At 38.1% G+C, this 20,413-nt stretch overlaps 1 protein-coding gene across 10 annotated transcripts in view; it reads left to right on the top strand.

Moving 5' to 3' along the window:
* Positions 1–20,413, top strand: part of MME (membrane metalloendopeptidase) — a 104,225-nt gene that overhangs the window by 43,433 nt on the left and 40,379 nt on the right. For all 10 annotated transcript variants that reach the window (XR_005241861.2, XM_008008655.3, XM_008008658.3 and 7 more), the window contains 7 exons: positions 4,776–4,937; positions 6,277–6,357; positions 6,456–6,551; positions 6,664–6,782; positions 8,531–8,596; positions 17,091–17,225; positions 19,187–19,288. Coding sequence is in view for 9 of the 10 variants with exons in the window: in XM_008008655.3 (XP_008006846.1) it covers positions 4,776–4,937; positions 6,277–6,357; positions 6,456–6,551; positions 6,664–6,782; positions 8,531–8,596; positions 17,091–17,225; positions 19,187–19,288 (761 nt within the window). In the remaining variant the exon portion in view is untranslated. The remainder of the gene's footprint in view (positions 1–4,775; positions 4,938–6,276; positions 6,358–6,455; positions 6,552–6,663; positions 6,783–8,530; positions 8,597–17,090; positions 17,226–19,186; positions 19,289–20,413) is intronic.

Here is a 20,413-nt window from a genome sequence, read left to right as displayed (position 1 = left end):
TCCAAAGCAGGAGGGAAGAGTGTGGGCTCAGAGCCATACACACTTAAGTGCAAGCCTTGGGGCCCCATAATTTACTAGCAGCTTGATCTTGGAAAAATTACTTAATCTTGTACAACTAAAAAGTGGTGGAGCTCTGGGATTCAAAACTGGTCTGTATGGCTTAAAAGAGCCCAAACGTTCTTCCCAGTGTATGCTACATCTCCCAATCCATACACACACAATAGACTTTTCAGTGAGGAATACAGTAATTAATAACTTCCCAGATGGCAGTTGAACTTGTTTTTAAATTCCTATAGTCAAATAAGTTGGGGGAATGTTACAAGAAGATTAGTTGGAAAGAAAATGGTGTCATTTATTATCAGCTCAAAACATTCAGAATTGTCATTTGTAAGAAATAAGCTCATTATTAATAGAAGATTACTTTTCTTGTCTTTGTGTGACCATTTTCTTAAATTAAAAATAAACTTTTTTCCCTTATTGCAAAAGAAATGCATGTTCATCTAATACAAATTGGAAAATAAAGATAAGCAAATAATACAAAATTAAACACACTCTTAATCCCTCTGCCCGGATCTAACTGCTGTAAATATGTTAGTATATATCCTTCTAGATTTTCTGTGCTTTTTTACAGATTTTGAAAAATCATAGTATACGTTCTTTCACTTTAAACGTCTGGTCAACAACATTCCATGTCAATACATTTGCCTTTACTACATTATTTTTTATATCTGCTTATTAAGTTGAATAATTTTGTCTGATTTTAAACCACATTTGTTTACTGAGATGTCAGAGACCCACAGATAAGGAAACATCTGAAGAGCCCAGGTGTGGCTATGTGGAGAGGCTGAGTAATTCAAAACAAAGTGCAAAACATAAAAACAATTACAACCAGTTTGACAGTTGTACGTCTGTTTCCTATGGCCTCTACCCACCAGTGTACCGCAGACTTCAAAGAAAAGTCAGCACAGAGGAGGTCCAGAGGATAAGGTGCAAAACAAGAATCAAACCCACGATAAGAGATTAAAGGAAGGTTGATCAAAGACCCAGCATAAAAGTGCTAGCCCATGACTTGACTTGGCCCATGGCCCCAAAATATTCATCAGAACAGAGAGCTCTCTTTGAAGCGATTGGATGCATCCATGCTCAGACAAGCTCTCTGGTCCAAGGGAAATTTAAAGAGTGGCCCTGGAAGGAGTTAGCAGGGTTCCCTCTTCCTCCCTCTGCTCTGCACATCCCTCACAAACTGAACGTTATTTCTTTGGTTTGTTGTGCAGATGCCAGTAGTTCAACTCCACTTTTTGCCTCCTGGGAGATGTGAGAAGTACAGTTGCATTTACAGGATGGAGAATTTGCACTCATGATCAGAGACCTGAAACCTCCAGCCGTCTTTTTTATTCAGAGTGTTTAAGGACAGGTGGTATTTCCAAATAGGCAGTAGGACTTGTTCATGACTCTCCTTGTTCATTCTGCTTGTTCATTACTTGTTCACTACTTTTCTGAGTAGAGTTTATTGCTCTGTGGTATCGTGACGGAAGCCATTCATTTCCCATGAAAGGGGAAGAAAACAGAAGTGCCCCCTCCTGGAATAACCTTCACAACATTCAGCTTAAATGTTTTTAAGGATCTTAAAAGAGAAGAGTTATGTATTGCTAAGTGTGTTCTTAGAATGTCTGTAGTTAGCACTTCTTTCAGGCTCTAGTTTTCTGGTTTTTCACTTTGCTTAATAATCTTCTATGTATTTAGAATCTTTAATTTTCACCTTTCCCATTACCATATTTTTACTTTCTTCAAAGTTCAAGGAAATTGCTTTTTCTCTCTACCTTTTTTAGATCAGTTTCCTAGCCTTTAACTGAGGTATTAAAGTTGGAGTTCTTACTGGCAAGTCTTGGATTAAGCACAGTGTTAGGCTCTGTGAGAGAGAAAATGCATTTTCTGTTTTCACAGAGCCACAGTCCAGGTGAGGAGATAATGAGTTTGCATGCAAAAAAGGAATATGTTGTGAGCTGATACAGACTTTTCTCAGGCCAGTCTTTCATAAAGAAGGAGTACTTGGAATGGGCTTTGAAAATGCCTGAAATTCCAAAATGAAATAATATGAAAGAGTATTTATTAGTACATGTTGGGACTGGATAATATGGTCAAAGTTACAGAGGCAGAAAACCATAAGGTGTCTAAGAGAAACTGAATACACTCATTTAACTCTGACGGATGGCTCATCTGAGAAAGTAGCAAAGGAGAAGCTTCATTAGTTCTATTAGTGTTACAATGTGCTATGGAATCTGGATTTTATTATGATTGCAAAATGATGGTGTTGAAAATTTTGGAGTGGAAAATGACATTCTCAAGTATTTTGAGAACATGACTCTGCCTGTGGAGTACAGAATGGACGTGGGTAGGAAGAGGCCTGGAGCCACAACTTGGTCAAAAGTGCACAGAGTCTGAGAGAAAGACTTGAAACAGAATGGAAACAATGGGAAGGATGAAATGGACTCTGGAGGCAGTGAACTGAGAACTGATCTGACCTCTGTGACGAGGTGAGAGGAGGGGAGTGATGGGCTGTAAGAGAAGATGGTAAGAAGACTCATAGATGATTCAGTCACAAATAAACATAATTGCACCCCTACTACCTAGGTGCTAGGTGATACAAAGAGACTAATCACATCAACAAAATAGTTAGGTAGACAGAGTAGGTATTTACAGTGAAAAACTCAAAGTAGACTCATCTAAACATTGAAGACAGAGTGAGGCAATGAGCTCTCAGGAGTTGGGAGAAATATTCCTTGAAGTTTTGAGTCACAGAAACATCAGGGAAGAGATGGAACATGAGCTGAACATTGAACGACAGGTAGAATTTGGAAAGAATGACAAGGGCAATCAAAGCTGTGGGATGAGGAGGTTAAAGCAAAGGCACAGGACTAAGAAAACACAGGGATCGTTTTGACACATTGACGAGGTCCATCTGTTTGGAACAGAGTTTGCGTAAAACACCAAAAGAGGAAAAGGGGAAGAAGGTAGGGTGATCCATTTAATCTGGTAAAGGTTTAGAAACCAAGTGTAAGATTTTATTTTTACTTCTGAGACAGAGTCTTTCTCTGTCACCTAGGCTGGAGTGCAGTGATGCGATCTTGTTTCACTGCAACCTCCACCCGCTGAGTTCAAGCGATTCTCCTGCTTTAGCCTCCTGAGTAGCTGGGACTACAGGTGTCTGCCACCATGGGCAGACAATTTTTGTATTTTTAGTACAGTTTGGGTTTCACCATGTTGGCCAGGCTGGTATCAAACTCCCAAAGTGCTGGCATTACAGGCATGAGCCACTGTGCCTGGCCAAGAGTTTATAATTTAACCTGGGAAATGTCAAGCCACTGACATTTTTCAGCGAGGTTGTGGCCAGTGTAAAAGAGTCTTTTGGGAAGTTTGGTTTGTGAAAGATGGGTAGAATATATCAAGATGAAGAACTGGGTGACTTCTAGTCAAAAAGGAATGATGATGTAAACCAGTTACCAATCAGAATGAGAGGTATGGAAGAGGGGCAAAGGAATTACCAGTAAACCAAGGGGAAATGGAAATACAGTTTTACCCAAGGTTTCAAACCCAGGAGTCTATGATAGCAATGTGCCGTATACTAAGGCATAAAAATCATGAGAGGACTGGCTTGGTAACAGTCCTGAGCGTTTTGTATTAAATAGCTGGGTCCTGAGGTTCCAGCCAGATAAGCAAACATTCTGAAAAGGTGGTTCAAAGTGGGGGCTTGACGCTCAGCTGGAAACCATATTTACCATACCAAGTTTAAAAAATCCACACAATTCAGCAGTTGTTCGAAGTTTTTAATTAATTAATTGATTCAGAAAGTGAAATAGTCTCCAAAGCTCATCTGAGAGCTCTGTTCTCTTGATACAGATGAATTCTCAGTTGCTCTTTTGTTTTCATTCCAAAACAGTTCAACTTGTATGAGACTGAAAGTGGGGAGGGCAGGAGCAGAATTTTCTCTGTTCCAGGTATAGACATTATGGGTATTGGGCCATATTCTCATCTTCATTGGTAATAATTCCTGTTTCATACATCTTTCTATCAATTGCAGCTCTTAGCAGAGTCAGCATCTTGATTGTAAATACTCAGTGTTGGTTGATTTGCATTTTCATCATAGTCCTGAAAGATAAAAGTGGACCTAAGAAAAACTAATAAGCTTACAGCGAGTTTTATAATGACAGACTCTATATAAACAAATGCAAATTGGATGTCAAATCTGAATTACAAAATTTATTTGAGCAAGGTCCAGGAAGTAATAACAGTAGCTTCAGATCCTTTCTAAAATGATAAAAATTCATTAACAATCTTCCATGGCTTGGAGTCTCAGAGACATTCAAAAGTCACAGCACTTTGAAGAGCAGAGTTGGCAACTAAAGTTATCAGAGTGAAGAATGACATATTAACCTCAGGCGCAGGATAGCCAACTCAGAGTAGACCTCTACTCTTTGTTCTTCTGAGATAGGAACTAGCCAGAAAACTTAGTGATTCGGGGGTGGGGTGGCAAGACTGTGGGACCCAGGGTAGAAGGACCCACACAGTTCAAAATAAAACGAACCAACTATAGGGAAGGAAAAGAGAACTATGCACAGATAGTATTCCTCATCCACCTGAATTGACTTATATAAAAAAGAAAACGGAGCATACGACAAATGGATGCAATCAAAAGGGAGCAATAAGCCTTTTTCTCCTTTTAAGCTTCTTAAGAAATGAACCCATCATTTTATCTAGAGTTTTCTCTGCTCTTGCAGCTGCTCGACTGATCCAAAACATGGATGCCACCGCTGAGCCTTGTGCAGACTTTTTCCAGTATGCCTGCGGAGGCTGGTTGAAACGCAATGTCATTCCTGAGACTAGCTCCCGTTACGGCAACTTTGACATTTTGAGAGATGAACTAGAAGTCGTTTTGAAAGGTTAGTAGAGAGTGTGTCTGTGGATCAAAGATTTCTCTCTTAATATGTTCATTTTTTAAATATACAATCGTTAGCCATTACAAGGAATGTCACAGACGATTAAAAAGTTAATAATCCTTCCAGGATTTATGTGCCACCACCGAGTCACTTTGGTAGGGGCAGACACTGAAATTAATATGCTGATATCTCTTAGCATTCCTGTTTTCATTTGTAGGTATGCAAATGATAAAGCTGTATCATCCCTAGAGATGGCAGGTTTGGTTTTTGTTTGTTCGTTTGTTCGTTCGTTTGTTTTTTGAGATGGAATTTTGCTCTTGTCACCCAGGCTGAAGCGCAATGATGCTATTTCAGCTCACTGCCACCTCTGCCTCCCAGGTTTAAGCTATTCTCCTACCTTAGCCTCCCAAGTAGCTGAGATTATAGGCACCTGCCATTACACCCAGCCAATTTTTGTATTTTTAGTAGAGACGGGGTTTCACCACTTTGGCCAAGCTGGTCTTGAACTCCTGACCTCAGTTGATCCACCAGCCTTGGCCTCCCAAAGTGCTGGGATTACAGGCGTGAGCCACTATACCCAGCCAAGATGGTAGTTTTATGTCATTTTACAGAAGAAGAAAAAATTAAATGATTGGCGCAGAAACCTACTTTTGTAGTCTCCCTACCCAAACCCTGTGTTAAAGTCACTGTAAGATGTTACCAAGATTTGCCTTCCCAGCATAGGTAGATTCTAACCTGGCTAAGACTGTCTCCCTGGGAAGTTAAGAAATCTAGACAAGTCCCTCCTATCCTCTGTTCTGTGTTCTCCTCTCTTCTAGAAGTTATTTTGTAGAAGAACAATTTTTGCTACTTTTTAACATTGAAACAAGTAGGACAATTCAATTCATTCATTTGGAGCATGAACAGTACAGTCACACAAAGATAATTATTTTCTAGCCTTCAAAAGAACTATTCATACTAAATTCCAAATTCCTCTGTGTTATTGTTTTCTTTTTAATCTCAATTTCAAGAAAAGTAACTGTTACCTATGGCAGAGCAGTATGCATCACTGTTCATAAAAAAAAAGATAATCTAGTCAAAAGGACTTTCATCTAAATTGGCTGATTAAACTGACTCCCAGTTCTGTGCTAGGACTGATAATCTGGTAAGGGGTTTGGTTTTTCCTATAAGGTTTTGCAACTTGGGTGAGGAAATGAATGTACCTCCAGAAAAGCGAGTTTTTTTTTTTTCTTTTTAACTGAACTCCCCTTGCAAATGTTAATTACTGCAAATGAACAATTATGCTTGCATAGTGCAAGTAAGCAATTATGTTGATGCATTGTATTAAATGCCCTTATTTCAGATGTCCTTCAAGAACCCAAAACTGAAGATATAGTAGCAGTGCAGAAAGCAAAAACATTGTACAGGTCTTGTATAAATGAATGTAAGTGCTCTTCATTTGATTTCGTGAGGAGTATGCATATATTGGTGCCAAACTATGCCTAGATTTCTAACTGAATTTATGTTTGTTGTTTTCAAAAGCTGCTATTGATAGCAGAGGTGGAGAACCTCTTCTGAAACTGTTACCAGATATATATGGGTGGCCAGTAGCAACAGAAAACTGGGAGCAAAAATATGGTAAGGCAATTTTCCTACTTAAAAAAATAATTTCCACGTAAAATCTATATTACTATAATATCGTTAATGAACTAAAGCTTCTAAAGATATATTTTATCTTTTATTGCTTTAGGTGCTTCTTGGACAGCTGAAAAAGCTATTGCACAACTGAATTCTAAATATGGGAAAAAAGTCCTTATTAATTTGTTTGTTGGCACTGATGATAAGAATTCTGTGAATCATGTAATTCATGTAAGTTTGTGTGGCAAATAACTAAAGTTACTTTTAAATTGTAATAAAACTCCCACATACATTGTTGTTATTGATATTTAGAAATAATGCTATTTTCAATTGAATTGAATAAGCAAGGAGGTAGTATATTCATGCTCTGTCCCTAGTACCTGGAGTCTCAATTTTGAAAGTATTTTCTTAGTGCTGTGTTTTAGACATTCACCTCTTGCTTCTGCTACCTCTGTTTTAGATACCTCTCCCTTCACAAAACAAATGATAAGAAGGGCTCCAGGCCTCTCCTATTCAGAAAAAGTTCCTAATTTCTTTTTATGGTACTTGAAAGGAGCATGCTTTGGTTTATAGAAGTAATGCAGGTCTGGAAACCAAAAAATAATAATTGCTTTCAAAAAGAACATAGAAAAGGGATTTTAAACATAATGTTTTTCCTCACTAAAGAATATCTGTACTTTTTTCTCAACTAAAGGTAAAAAAAATGCCTTTCTTTTAAAATGGATTTATTGAATTTTTAAAAATGTAAACAATTTGGTTTAGATATTACCTAAGACTAGATTAATGAATATGTTTGGAATGTACTGAAAAATTTAGAGTTTCTCTTTCCTCCCTTTTTTTTTCTTGGTTTCCTGTATAAGGAATTATACCAAAAATTGCAGGTTACCGAATCACCTAATCATATCTGTGTCACTATTGCATAAACCTTTATGGTCATTTGTATTAAAATCATGAAAGGAATTGAACCCAAATCTCCTGCAGGGGACTCTTTCCCTTCTGAAACTTTCTCCTTGCAGGATCACCTTGAGGGCCAGGGCATGGGGACGGATCAGGGCCCTTCAGGTGGAGATATCTTCTGGCTCTTTCCATACCAGTTCTTTGGGTTTTGTTTCTTTTGTATTGGCCTAGGCCCTCCACAGCTGCTAGGATTCTCTCTTTAACCCAGAAATGCTCTGTTTCACCTCCACACTCATGTTGCCATGCAGTGAGTAAGAAACAATCTCGCAAAGCTGCAAGTATGCCCAGGTAGCTCTCACTTGGGTATTATAGATGGACCAGACACATTAGCGCAGAACTGAGTTTCATCTTTCATACCCTTAACTGCTATCTGGGTCTACTGAGGTTCTTCTGAGCAGAGCAGCTTTGGGGAGAACCATGGAGAAGTTGCCTCCATTCCCTTAGGGTAGAGAATCTTAAAAAACATTTTCTGGCACAAGTTACATAAGCTAAACGGTTCTGGAGTTACCTTAGAGGTTTTCCACTTCTCTTCCCTTTCTCCCCATCCATCCAAATCAACTTGAAGACTATTAACCCACTCCCTCCAATGAAAGGGGATCCCAACTAAGGGTGGGAGCAGATGAAAATGTTCCGGGGGAGCACATTAGAATTTCCGGAAGCTGGGAAATCTGTGAATATGTAATTTAGAAATCTCCACGTCCTGGAATCTAACATGTTTTTGTTCACTTGTACCTTCTGCTCTGCATTAAAAATCCCTCCCAGTAAATCTTTTGTTCACTTTCTTTTGTTTTCCTTAAATATCTGCAGCACAGTCCTCCAGATGATCTAACTGCCCATTAATATAACACTTACAGGTAGTGTAGAAACCATTTCCTAACTAGGTATTTACTCAGTGTCTGATGGTTACCCCTATAAACAGCAAGAGTAGGATCTGTCACATACATAGATAGGCATGCTTGTATTTTTCTAACTTTTCTATATTCGCTGAATGATTTATTTTCTTTCATGTGTATTTTTTATAGATTGACCAACCTCGACTTGGCCTCCCTTCTAGAGATTACTATGAATGCACTGGAATCTATAAAGAGGTAAAAAGAAAAAGAAAATAACCAAAACCAAACTACAGAACCATCTGGTGTAAACCTATAAGTAACGAACAAGGCCAAAATCAAATTTAGCCCTCTGATATTTTTCATTCATGACAGGGACTTACAATCACACATAATAGTGAGCTGTCTGTGATAGAATGAACATTCTCAGTAGAATGAATGAAGGTATTTTACAAAACTAGGAAACTTGAAATTCCTTATTTGTATCTTGGTTTTTAGTATTTAAAACATATGATCTATTTTGAAAATTAATTTAAAGTATTTTCATCCACCTGTAAACTGCATTATTTAAAAAATGAGCAGATTTATCATGGTCTAGGGTGGTGCTGGTGAGGACCAGAGGGTCAGTGAGAGATACACTATGTAGCATCCTTCTGGAACCATCTGATTTGACTTTCAGAGAACTATGCAGGTAGTGGCACTGGGCTCAGACAAACTTTTGCAGCTACCTTGTGACTCTAACATTGGCCAGGTAGCCAGTGGGCATCGTATCCCATAGTGGACGTTTGGATGTTCTGGAGTGCTTTTTTTTGTCTCACAACCTTGTCTCCCTTGGGCTGATGTTCACGTGCTCTTTTTTTTTTTTTTTTTTTGAGATGGAGTCTTGCTCTGTCGTGTCACCCAGGCTAGAGTGCAGTGGTATGATCTTGACTCACTGTAGCCTCCGCCTCCCTGGTTCAAGCAATTCTCCCAGCCTCAGCCTCTCGATTACCTGGGATTACAGGCGACTGCCACCACACCCAGCTAATTTTTGTACTTTTAGTAGAGACGGAGTTTCACCATCTTGGCCAGTGTGATCTCAAACTCCTGACCTTGTGATCCACCTGCCTCGGCCTCCCAAAGTGCTGAGATTACAGGTATGGGCCGTGGCCCACGTGCTCTTCTCGCAGAAGTAAGGAACAACAGGAGACAAAACTAGTAATCTTACACATTATTAGATATGGGGGAAAGGTGTTGGTTCTACAAAGGTTTTTCTTATAATTATTTTGTAGCTCAAAAGTAAATTATCTTTGATGATCCTAATGTCTCACAGTGTAGTGATGTGACTAAAATTACATTTTATTTTAAATTACTAGCTAAATATGTTTATGATTGGCATTTATTTTGCCTAATTATGAAGTTCAAATAATATGGAATGAATTCACTGTAAGGTATCTTTTTGAATGACTGCACAACACTGAAATGAAGAAAAAGATCTGTTATCAAAGGCTACAATTAATAGCACAGATAAATACATGGGTGTGGGATATTTGGGTTCAGTACAATCTAGTTACTGTGTGGGGTACAGCTACTGGCTTTAAGAGCTATGCAGCTGCTTTCTGTTACAGATTTGAAAGTGATTGAGGAATTTTGTTTCACTATTGTACATTTTTATCACCATCAACTGGAATGCTTTTCATATTTAGGATTGTGTTCTCATATCAAATTTTTCAAATCCTACAATAATACTATTTTTTACATTTTAATATTTCTGATATTAAGGTATACCTGGCGGTCAGTGTATATATTTAAGGCAGTAAAAGTTTTTTTTTTTTTTAAGTGTTAAGATGTTGTATTTATGCATTTTATACTCAATGCTATCCCATAATCTCAGACAGGTCGCAAACTGGCAGTCTTTGGCTCGAATACGATATAAGAAGCATTTTTGTTTAACCTGTAGTGTTTTTTTTTTTTTTTTTAAATTTTGAATTAGTTGCCAATATTTTACAAAATTGAAAGATTTCATTTGAGAATCCAGATTTCTTAGTAAATCAGTAGAATTTGAGCCCCTAGCTTGCATTCTTATATGGCAGCAATTGGCCAGAGTGGTGTTGTGGTTGCTCCTTTTAGAAAGGGCATTTGTTGGCTGTGCACGGTGGCTCATGCCTGTAATCCCAGCACTTTGGGAGGCTGAGGCGGGCGGATCACCCGAGGTCGGGAGATCGAGACCAGCCTGACCAACATGGAGAAACCCCATCTCTACTAAAAATACAAAATTAGCCCGGCGTGATGACCCATGCCTGTAATCCCAGCTACTTGGGAACTTGGGAGGCTGAGGCAGGAGAATCACTTGAACCCAGGAAGTAAAGATTGCAGTGAGCCAAGATCACACCATTGGACTCTAGCCTGGGCAACAAGAGCGAAACTCCGTCTCAAAAAAAAAAAAAAAAAAAAAAGAAAAGAAAGGGCATTTGTTCCAGGTTTGAACAGTCCTCATCAACATGATTCATTGATTTATATTGACTTCTCAGCTCCTGTAGGCACTTGATTTTGCATATTAGTCTGGTCTTGGCTAAACCACAGCAGTAAAAATACAAATACAGTAGCTCAGACAAGAGAGAAGTTTACTTCTATCTGTCATGCCAGTCCAGAAGTAGACAGGCCGTCTAGATGAGGCAGGAAGCTCTGCTCCATGGGAATGTCTGGGAGCCAGCTTTCTTTGATTTTGTTGCTCTCACATCAGCCTCCTCTGGTGTTTTTCTTAGTCTATTTGGTCAAAGTTGGTTCGCCAGTGCCCTATTCACATGTCAAGCCACAGGAAAAAGAAAAGAGGGAAGTGGTAGACAAATAGTTAACTTTTATGTAAATGGTGCAAAACTTGCATACTTTCCATTGATTAAAACATTGTCATGTGGCCACAACTAAATATAAAGGAGGCAGGAAAATGTAGTCTTGAGCAGAATGGCTCTGTCTGTGCCTTGTTAAAACTTGGTTGGCAGAGAGGAAGGTCGTATCATTTAAAAGATGAGGAGCACATATACCAATGTCATTTAGCAGACTCTGCCACAGTTTACATCCACTGATCTAGGAAATACTGTATTTGTGGTCAAATAACATAGTGGTGATCAAATCTAGAATTAGTGATATGTTTATAGAGTTTATGGGTGAGAAATCTGAGGCTCAGAACTTTGCCCTCAACTCTCAGCAAAACAGTAGTATAGTGGCAAACTTTGCTCCTTCTGTCTTCTTCATTCCATTATATTATTACAATCTCTTAAGAGTTGGTACTTCATACTAGTAGAGTTCTTTGAATGAGCAAATGATAGAGGAAACTCACCTGCACTGGCACTTACAACCTGGAAGTTATTCTCAGCTTAAATCAGGTGCTCTTCAACAATCTGAATCAGACTAGCAAACACGCACCATGCTTGCTGCCTCGCTCCTCTTCCACAACTATGTACTTTTGGTGACATCCTTCTTTCCTGCTAACCTGAGATCTTAGAATTCTTCTCAAGGCAGTGCTCCAAGCTGTAAGCAATCTCCTTTCAGTGGAAGGGAGTTGCATATAAAATAAAAGCTACATGTTTTCCCAGAAATGGGTAATTATCTGAATATTTCTGCACCCTCTCCCTCTTTTTACATCCATTCTTTTGGGCATGGAGGTGAGAGTGTGTGTTGTTACAGTAAGAATTCCAATGTTATCTTTATTTTTCTCATGATATTTTCTACTATCTCCTAATCCCTACCACCTGCAATCCCTCAGTTTCCCCTGCATCTCTAGCAAGTTATCAAATAAAAGTTAATTCTAATTTTTCCACTACTCTGCTATCTTTGAAAGATGTCAACCACCTTAAGTATTTCTGTCTTGTGTCTTATTGCTTCATGAACAAAAAATGGTGAGAAGTGTAGAACAACAAGTTTACCTTCAGTAGAGGAGTTATAAATCTGGAAGAAATGTTAATGTCAGTGTATCATTGGACTTCAATGATTTTCTCCCTTATAGGCTTTTATATATGCTTTTCCCTTTGCCTAGAACTTGCCCCCCACACACACCACCTGCCCACACTCTTTCCTCTAATATAGTTTTCCTGGCACCCAGGTTTCTGTATACTTCTTATTTAACATCTTTTTTTTTCCCCTATAAAACTGTAAATTAAATGGAAACAATGCTGTGTCTCGTTGCCCTTTGCTCTTTTTCTGATACCTACCTCAGTTTCTGGTCCTTAAATACTACAGAATCAGTGAATGAATGATTGAGGGGGAAGACGGCAGGGAAGAGAGGAAACAAAAGAAAGAAGAACCCAATCTTCTGGAAGCCCTTCTTATTTCCTTCCCTTGATTCTGGGAAACATGAGCTTTAGGGCATCAACAGCTAATAGCATACATTTCTTGAGCATTTTACAAACTCTGTGTTCTCTTGCCTTTTTTCAATCCCCAGTTATTTCTTTGCTAAACTCAGTTTGCTGAGGTGTATTTATACAATCAATGGGTATCATGCACTTGCAATTTACATTATTTTATTGAAGATAACTAAGAGAAGTTTTGAGAATTGGCATAGGGTCACCAGCTTTTTTTGTCAAAGAAAGATGTTTTTAGACCAGAGAAGTCTGGCTTCCTTGCACATCGCTTTAGCCTATAATTTTAAAACTTTAGTGTGGGGCCTATCTTCTGCAGATATGCCTCAGAGGCTGAGGATCAGGGAAGGTCACATTCCCTCGTCAGTCAAAAGTACTCTAATCATAGGTCTCCTTAATCAGATTATTAACTCAGCCCATTTCCCCAGGTCTTCTTTGATCTTTCCTTCCAGGATAACCCAGGTCATCCAGAGGAATCATCTTCCGTAATCTTAAAACCGAACTTCTTATCAACTATGAAAATAGCCCCTATAATTACTAAGACAGATCATTTCACTTTACAGAAATCCTTTTTTTTTTTTTTTTGCTTTGGATACCCGCATAATGGAACTTTTGTGTTGTAATATTTGACTATTATTACAATCTAGAAAGGAAAAGTGATATGGAACAGTTGCATCATCTCAGAAAGGGGCCCACATTCACCGTGTCTGCCATTCCTAACAAACTGTTCTCAAAATATTCTCGTCAAGGAGCCTCTTGTGATATATCTTTGTTAAAGAGGTAGAACCTGAGTTCTGAGGTATTCTGATTATCTGAAGAGATTACTTAATGACACACTGCTACCTCAATGAACAGAGTAGTGAGATTCAAAACAATTCTATTCCTTACAGGGGTACAAATTTCTATGCTAGGAAAACAATACGAAAGAGACACATGGCCCAGAAACATAACCATGCCCATTCACAAAATTTTTAAATGGAACCAACCAGCCCCCTCATGTGAGAAAGTTCTTATATATTGATTCACTGAGAGGAATGAGGACCTTATTTTTTTTAAGGAATCACCCACCTTTAGAAGAGTCTGAACTCTTTATTGGGGGCGAATTGGAATTGGTCTCAAAGCTTCCCTTTCTCTACCTTCTTAGCGTATCAAGAGCGATTGTTATCTTACTTTGTTCTCCTTCATAAAGAAATCTGAAGGTTAGGAATCCAAACTATTTGAGCATAATTAGATAATAGATATGTTTATGCTCTGTACTGATGTTTGTCTGAGAAGGAGAAATAAGTGAGGTTAGTGGTTTCCAACCCTAAGGACTACTTTGCGTGTGCCACTTACAGGGCTCTGTGCAGAAACACCTCACATATACACACACCTCACAAAAGCCACTATGATTTATTTTACTTGTGTGTTTATACAGCAACAAAATATTTCTTTGAGTAGAGCATTTCAGGACTAAAAGAAAAGTGAGAAAACCACTGGGGCTAGAGTTTGAAAGCATAAGGAGGTGGGGAAGGAACTGGAGAGTAGAAGCTACAGGGTATACTGCTGCCGGGCATGGCTAGGGAGGAGAAGCCAGAGTTGTAAAGAAGTTTAGAGCCTTCACAAAATCTGGGGTTCATAAAATTGGAGACATTTTAGGGACGAGGATAGAGGACTTGGAACATGGGCATGATGGACTGAAGCCAGAAAGTGATGACCCAGAGTCTGTGCGCCTAGATCAGAAAAGCCAGGAGAAGTCTCCAAATTGTACGTACCTGGGAAAGAGCACAGGCTGAGATTGGCCATCCTGTAGATGAGCAGGTGCAAGCTCGAACGGAGACAACAACACGGGATTTTCTTTGTCCACCTACCCAATGTACAAGCTGAGAGAAACTGTTCAGGACTTGAGCTAAGAATAGAAGTTCCGAGGAAATAGGAAGTGAGAGAATCTTAATATATTTACAATTTAACTTCAGTGTTTTTTAATTCAACAGATCTTCATTGAGCTTATGCTATGTGACAAATACTTTTCTAGGCAGTAGCAATTCCAAGGAAACAAGGTCCTTGTTCTCATGAAACTCATGTCCTAATGGGAAGAGATAAACAATCAATAACCAAGTAAATAATTTAAGGAAATGAGACAAATCGTGAGTGTTATTAAGAAAATAAATCAAGGTGATAGAATAACAAGTCACTTGGGTAAGGCATGGGTGATTCAATTTGGCTTGCTTAAACCATCTCTGCCTGCTGTTTGTAGAATGTGTTTCAATGGAAGCAGAGAGATCAGAGAAGGCCACATGGTAATTCACGTGAAAGATGATGATGGACTCAGATGGTGGCAAGTCAGGTAGAGAAATCTGAGCAGACCTGAGATAATTTTGTGTAGGTGGCTCTATCATTATATTGAAACAGTTTGTGTATTTTAAACTGCTCGGCCAATATGTGCCTCGGTGATACGTGGCGGAGCTTGTCTCACTGCATAACACAGCTATGACATGATAAGACAGAGCTTGCAAGGGAAACTGCTGACCTTGCTTTGTCCTTTCTGGGCACTAGGTGACTGAGAGTCAGAAGGTTTCACTCAGTTCAGTTACCTGTGTTTAAGAAAACAAAAGGGAGCTTTTAAACATGAGATTTAGTGAATATGACAGAGAATTTTTGAGATCAACTGACCTCAGTTTGTAAAAAGAACTAGAATCAGCCCCCCAAGCATGCAATAAACCTTAGAAGTTATACAAGAAGTTGTACAAATCTTCAGGTTCTTATTAAAAACCTGATGAAAGCCGCAAATGGTTCCTATACTGGTCTGAGTTCGGGTCCTCTTAGGCCCCATGTTCCTCCTGCTCTAGCGTCCTGCTTGACTATTTTTTATTTCCAGTGCCCAGAAATGGCTGCGTGACTATGTTTGCAGTCTGTCGGAGGGAAGCAGGCCTCTGAGGTAGTGAGCATAGTACCCGATAGTTAGTGTTTCAACCCTTGCTCCACTCTCCCTCCACCCGCTGGTAATCCTCAGCATCTATTATTGCCATCTCTATGTCCATAAGTACCCAACATTTAGATGTACCTTTGCACTCACAGTGAATATAAGGATGACCCTTTCACTTCTAACTGTTCAGTAAGCATGTAAAATATTCTTAAAACTGTGGAAATGTTAAAGCACATTATAGCACACTTTATAGCCTTTCTTTGTATTTACCCTGCAAACAAGTCTTTGAAGCATAGAAATCTCACCTATCCATAATCACAATTGACTGCTTTACTAAATTTTAAAATGAGGTGGAATCGTAATGTATTTTAGTTGCCAATAGGTAATAATGGCTAAAAAATAGCAATTGGTTCAAACCTAACGAAAGTGGAACTCTATTTCCTAGTGTTCTTTCACTACGAACTTGAATAAGGCATTTACATGTTCTGTAAAAGGTTAGTTATACAACTATTCTGTAGTTTAGCAAGTTAAGATATATGTGAAGATAAAATATAAAGAATTTGAGTTATTAGAAGAAAACTAATATCTAAATCTGTGGTATCTTATAGTGAAAGTTTACAGTAACAGGAGCTATTTATGGAATTAAAACCTACAGGTGTGTATTGGTGGAGCTCCTGACAACACAGCTTCATAAAAAAGAAACTGCTTGACTCAAGGAGATAGATAAAAAGATGTCTGATTTTATTATATGAGTTTATGGTCATTTTTCCATGAATAGTTGAGAAAATGATTATATATGAGCACAGAAAATCTGAGAAAAAGAGATTTGGTAAAGAAATAAATTATTATGACTGGGCACGGTGGCTCATGCCTGTAATCCCAGCACTTTGGGAGACCAAGGCAGGCGGATCAGAAGATCAAGAGTTTCAGGCCAGCCTGAAATCCTGTCTCTACTGAAAATACAAAAAAATTAGCTGGGTGTGGTGTGGTGGGCGCCTGTAATCCCAGCTACTTGGGAGACTGAGGCATGAGAATCACTTGAACCCTAGAGGTGGAGGTTGCAGTGAGCTGAGATAACGCCACTGCACTCCAGTCTGGGCAACAGTGCAAAACTCCGTCTCAATAAAAAATAAAATTTAAAAAGAAACGTATTATTGTTCATAGAAAAAATTAGTGTATGTTATTGCTTATCAAGTGTTTTGCAACTCATTCTAATTAAGACAAAATAACTTTATTGAAAATTGAAAATTACAAAGTCTCCATAACCAAGTGGTTATACATTACTTAGTACTTTCAAAGTGATACCTCATTGCTCTCCTTTAAGCTCTAATTCAAAGATATATTGACTGTCTAAGAATCTGTGCAGGTCATTTCTTTAATATTTAGAAAAGGATTTTTATTTTACTAAGGTTATCTATTACCAAAGATTAATATTGAAATGAAAATAAATTTTAAGTACCATGATGAATATTTCGAGCTTCTCCAACAGTTTAGTGCTATTTATTTCTTGCAGGCTTGTACAGCATATGTGGATTTTATGATTTCTGTGGCCAGATTGATTCGTCAGGAAGAAAGATTGCCCATCGATGAAAACCAGCTTGCTTTGGAAATGAATAAAGTTATGGAATTGGAAAAAGAAATTGCCAATGTAAAACGCATTTTTTTTTCTGATATACCGAATAATGTCAACCGCTTTTTTTTTCTTTCCCCTCTCTATCATACTTTAAGAGTAAAAGGTACAGCACTTTAACAAAGTAGTAAAAATGCATGGCTTGGTAATAGATCATTGACTTCAAAAGGACCATTGAAACTAAAGAATTTTATAGTAAACTGGGTTCCTGACATTTAAAAGACACACTAAATTGGACAAATATTAAACTAGAAACACTTAATTGCCTGTTATAAGTGGATTTCATCAGAATTCTACCATTTATAGTCAAACTGTTGTTAGATGCCCTTCAGACTCAGGGCAAATGCAAAGCTGTTTTAGTTTAGATATGTATAGAATGTTACTTTATTTTAAAGTTTAAAGTGATCACAGAGATTGTCTCTATTTCTTTGCTAAGAAGTATTAAACCCCTGAATATAGCCATGTGGCAATGTGATACCACTGAGTTCAAATTGTCAGGCTGCTGAGCTGACAGAGGATAAGACAATAATTTCGCAACAAAGCCCAAGGAGTGTATTCCTGAATTTCTTCTGGCTCTAGGTCAACCCTTGGAGTCTGAGTTGGCACTTTCTTCCCTGATGATTCTTTGATAGGGCACTGCAGTCTCTGAGTATAAACAGCATCCAGGTTATTGATTAAACCCATGGTCAGAGTCAGTCTAGGACCCACAGAGTTCTCTTTGTCATTACAAACAACAACCTGCATCCCTGACTCCCTGTACTTGCCCCTGCCATGTAAGCTCATCAGAATCTTGAAGAGTCAAGATCATGGAGGGCAATTTTAACTTTCCTGGGGCTATGTGAAACCAAAAATCTCCTATCAGAACCAGGCTGTTCTTGGAGGGGCCACTGAATGAATGGCATTTGAATGGGTTACATGTGGTTCTGTGTTGGAAACAGACTTGTTAGAGGAGAAATGTTTCCTGCTCTGAGTTTTTGCCACTTGCACCTTCCCAGACCATGCTCTCCTTTGACCAGCATCAGCTCTGTAGTTGTTGTGTCTTATCTCAGCATTATGTGTCTATATTTTCAGTCTCGTATTAGACTCTCGTATTAGACTGGTATGAGGCCTTAGCCATTATTGAATCATTTATGCATCTCTGACAAAATCCAGCATAGTATTGCACGTAGGACATGTTCAATAAATAATTGTTTTCATTACATGAATAGGTAAGTGACCTAAAGCGGAAACTGGAGCCATAGTCACTGAGAAATAATTGCAATTTTAAACCTTTACCTTTTGTCTCTTCTCACTTAAAATTGCTTTTCCTTATTTCAGCCACTAGTTGGGGAGTTGTTATTGCAATTTTTTTTTTAAATTCAGTGAAAGAAATAAAATTGGATGCTGCTGCATGTAGAGCACTAAACTGGTCTGGCAGGGTGGGAGAACGGTCACAAAGGAAGGTCCACGATGTTGCCACTCTCAGATAACTTGCAACCAAATTGTGCTCTGTACCAGGAATTTTCTGTGTTACTTGCCATAAATTCTTGTAGAAAAAGTGGCACCTATTTTTCCTTGCTAAATTTTAACTAGGACACTGAATGGTAATGGTGAAAATGGGAGAAAGAGTAAGAGAGAAATTGGAGATGACTATATCAAAGAAAGTTAAAATATGAAACATTCACAGATATAACTGAACTAGCCTTTAGCCATAGCTCATAAATATTGCTTATATGGCTTGGCAGTTGTCAAAATGTAGAAAGATTTTTTTAAAAATTTTAAACTTGACACCACAGCCAAATCTCAATAATTCTTAATAAATATACTCCAAAAATCTCTTACATTTCACTTTTTTTGAAATGACAAAACAAACTACAAAAACAAGTACAGAATAAGACTTAAATTATGTTATATCTATCCCATATTTTACCCTCAAATATAGTTATATTTTTCTAAAGAATTCTTAATTCTAAAATAGTGATTAAAAATTAAATCCATAGGCTACGGCTAAACCTGAAGATCGAAATGATCCGATGCTGCTTTATAACAAGATGACATTGGCCCAGCTCCAAAGTAACTTTTCATTAGAGATCAATGGGAAGGTAAGTGGTAAGTTTTTTGTGCTCTCTTATTGTGCCATTTTCTAAATTATAACATTGAAATACTCTTTCTAAAATTCATCAAGTTTTTATTTATTGAAATAAATGGGACTTCAATTCTTTTTTTTTTTTTTTTTTTTTTTTTTTTTTGAGACAGGGTTCTGTTGCCCAGGCTGGAGTACAGTGACACAATCTTGGCTCACTGCAACCTCCACCTCCTAGGCTCAAGCAATTCTCCTGCCTCAGCCTCCCAAGTAGCTGGGATTACAGGCATGCACCATCACACCTGGTTAATTCCTGTATTTTTAGTAGAGATGAGGTTTGGCCAATCTGGTCTCGAACTCCTGAGCTCAAGTGATCCGCCTGCCACAGCCTCCCAAAGTGTTAGGATTATAGGTGTGAGATACTTCTCTCAGCTGGTAAAATTCCTTTTAAGGCAGCAATACAATACTAGAAACTCCCATAGGAAAGGGTTTGGAAAATACTAAAACTGAACATCTTTCTGAGAGGCCATTATATAGTCATCAGACTTGGACAGTCACACAATAAAAGCACTAGATTTCCTTTTAACTCTGAAAAAGGATAATTTATTCATAGAACTTCCCATGTTCTCATCAAGGCCATCTACAGAGATATTCAGAACAATAATTCAGAAATAGAACACAAATAAAAAGAAAATCTCTCTCATAGATTCCATTTATAAACAGCAATTGACTTCTTTTTCCTTACCTAGTATCCAGTAATCTCTTTTTGTGGCTGAATTTATTCTTGTGTATTAGTTGATGCACACAGCCAAGAAATGAAGCAACATCTATGGGAAAATCTACAAACTACCACATGCAGCGATGACATTCTCTTTGGCACTAATTCTAGTTAACAAGGACTTTTCCAAAGGCATAAATTATTGAGTTAGATGTCTTACATATATTTTTTAATATAATAAGTGTTTAATAAATATGTTTTGAAAGAACGACCTAAATCACCAAAGGAAATGAAGAAAAGTGCATAGCATAGCACCCCATACTCAGTAGGTGATGTGTGCTTGTGTTTGTGTGTGTGAAATACAGCCTAAGATATTGATAGTCTTAAACATTATCAATTCTCATTTATAAAGACAAGATTTCATCT

The sequence above is a fragment of the Chlorocebus sabaeus genome, chromosome 15, assembly GCF_047675955.1.
Source record: "Chlorocebus sabaeus isolate Y175 chromosome 15, mChlSab1.0.hap1, whole genome shotgun sequence".
NCBI lineage: Eukaryota > Metazoa > Chordata > Mammalia > Primates > Cercopithecidae > Chlorocebus > Chlorocebus sabaeus.
Note: the sequence above shows the minus strand (reverse complement) of the source record. Positions and strands in the feature narration are given on the sequence as shown.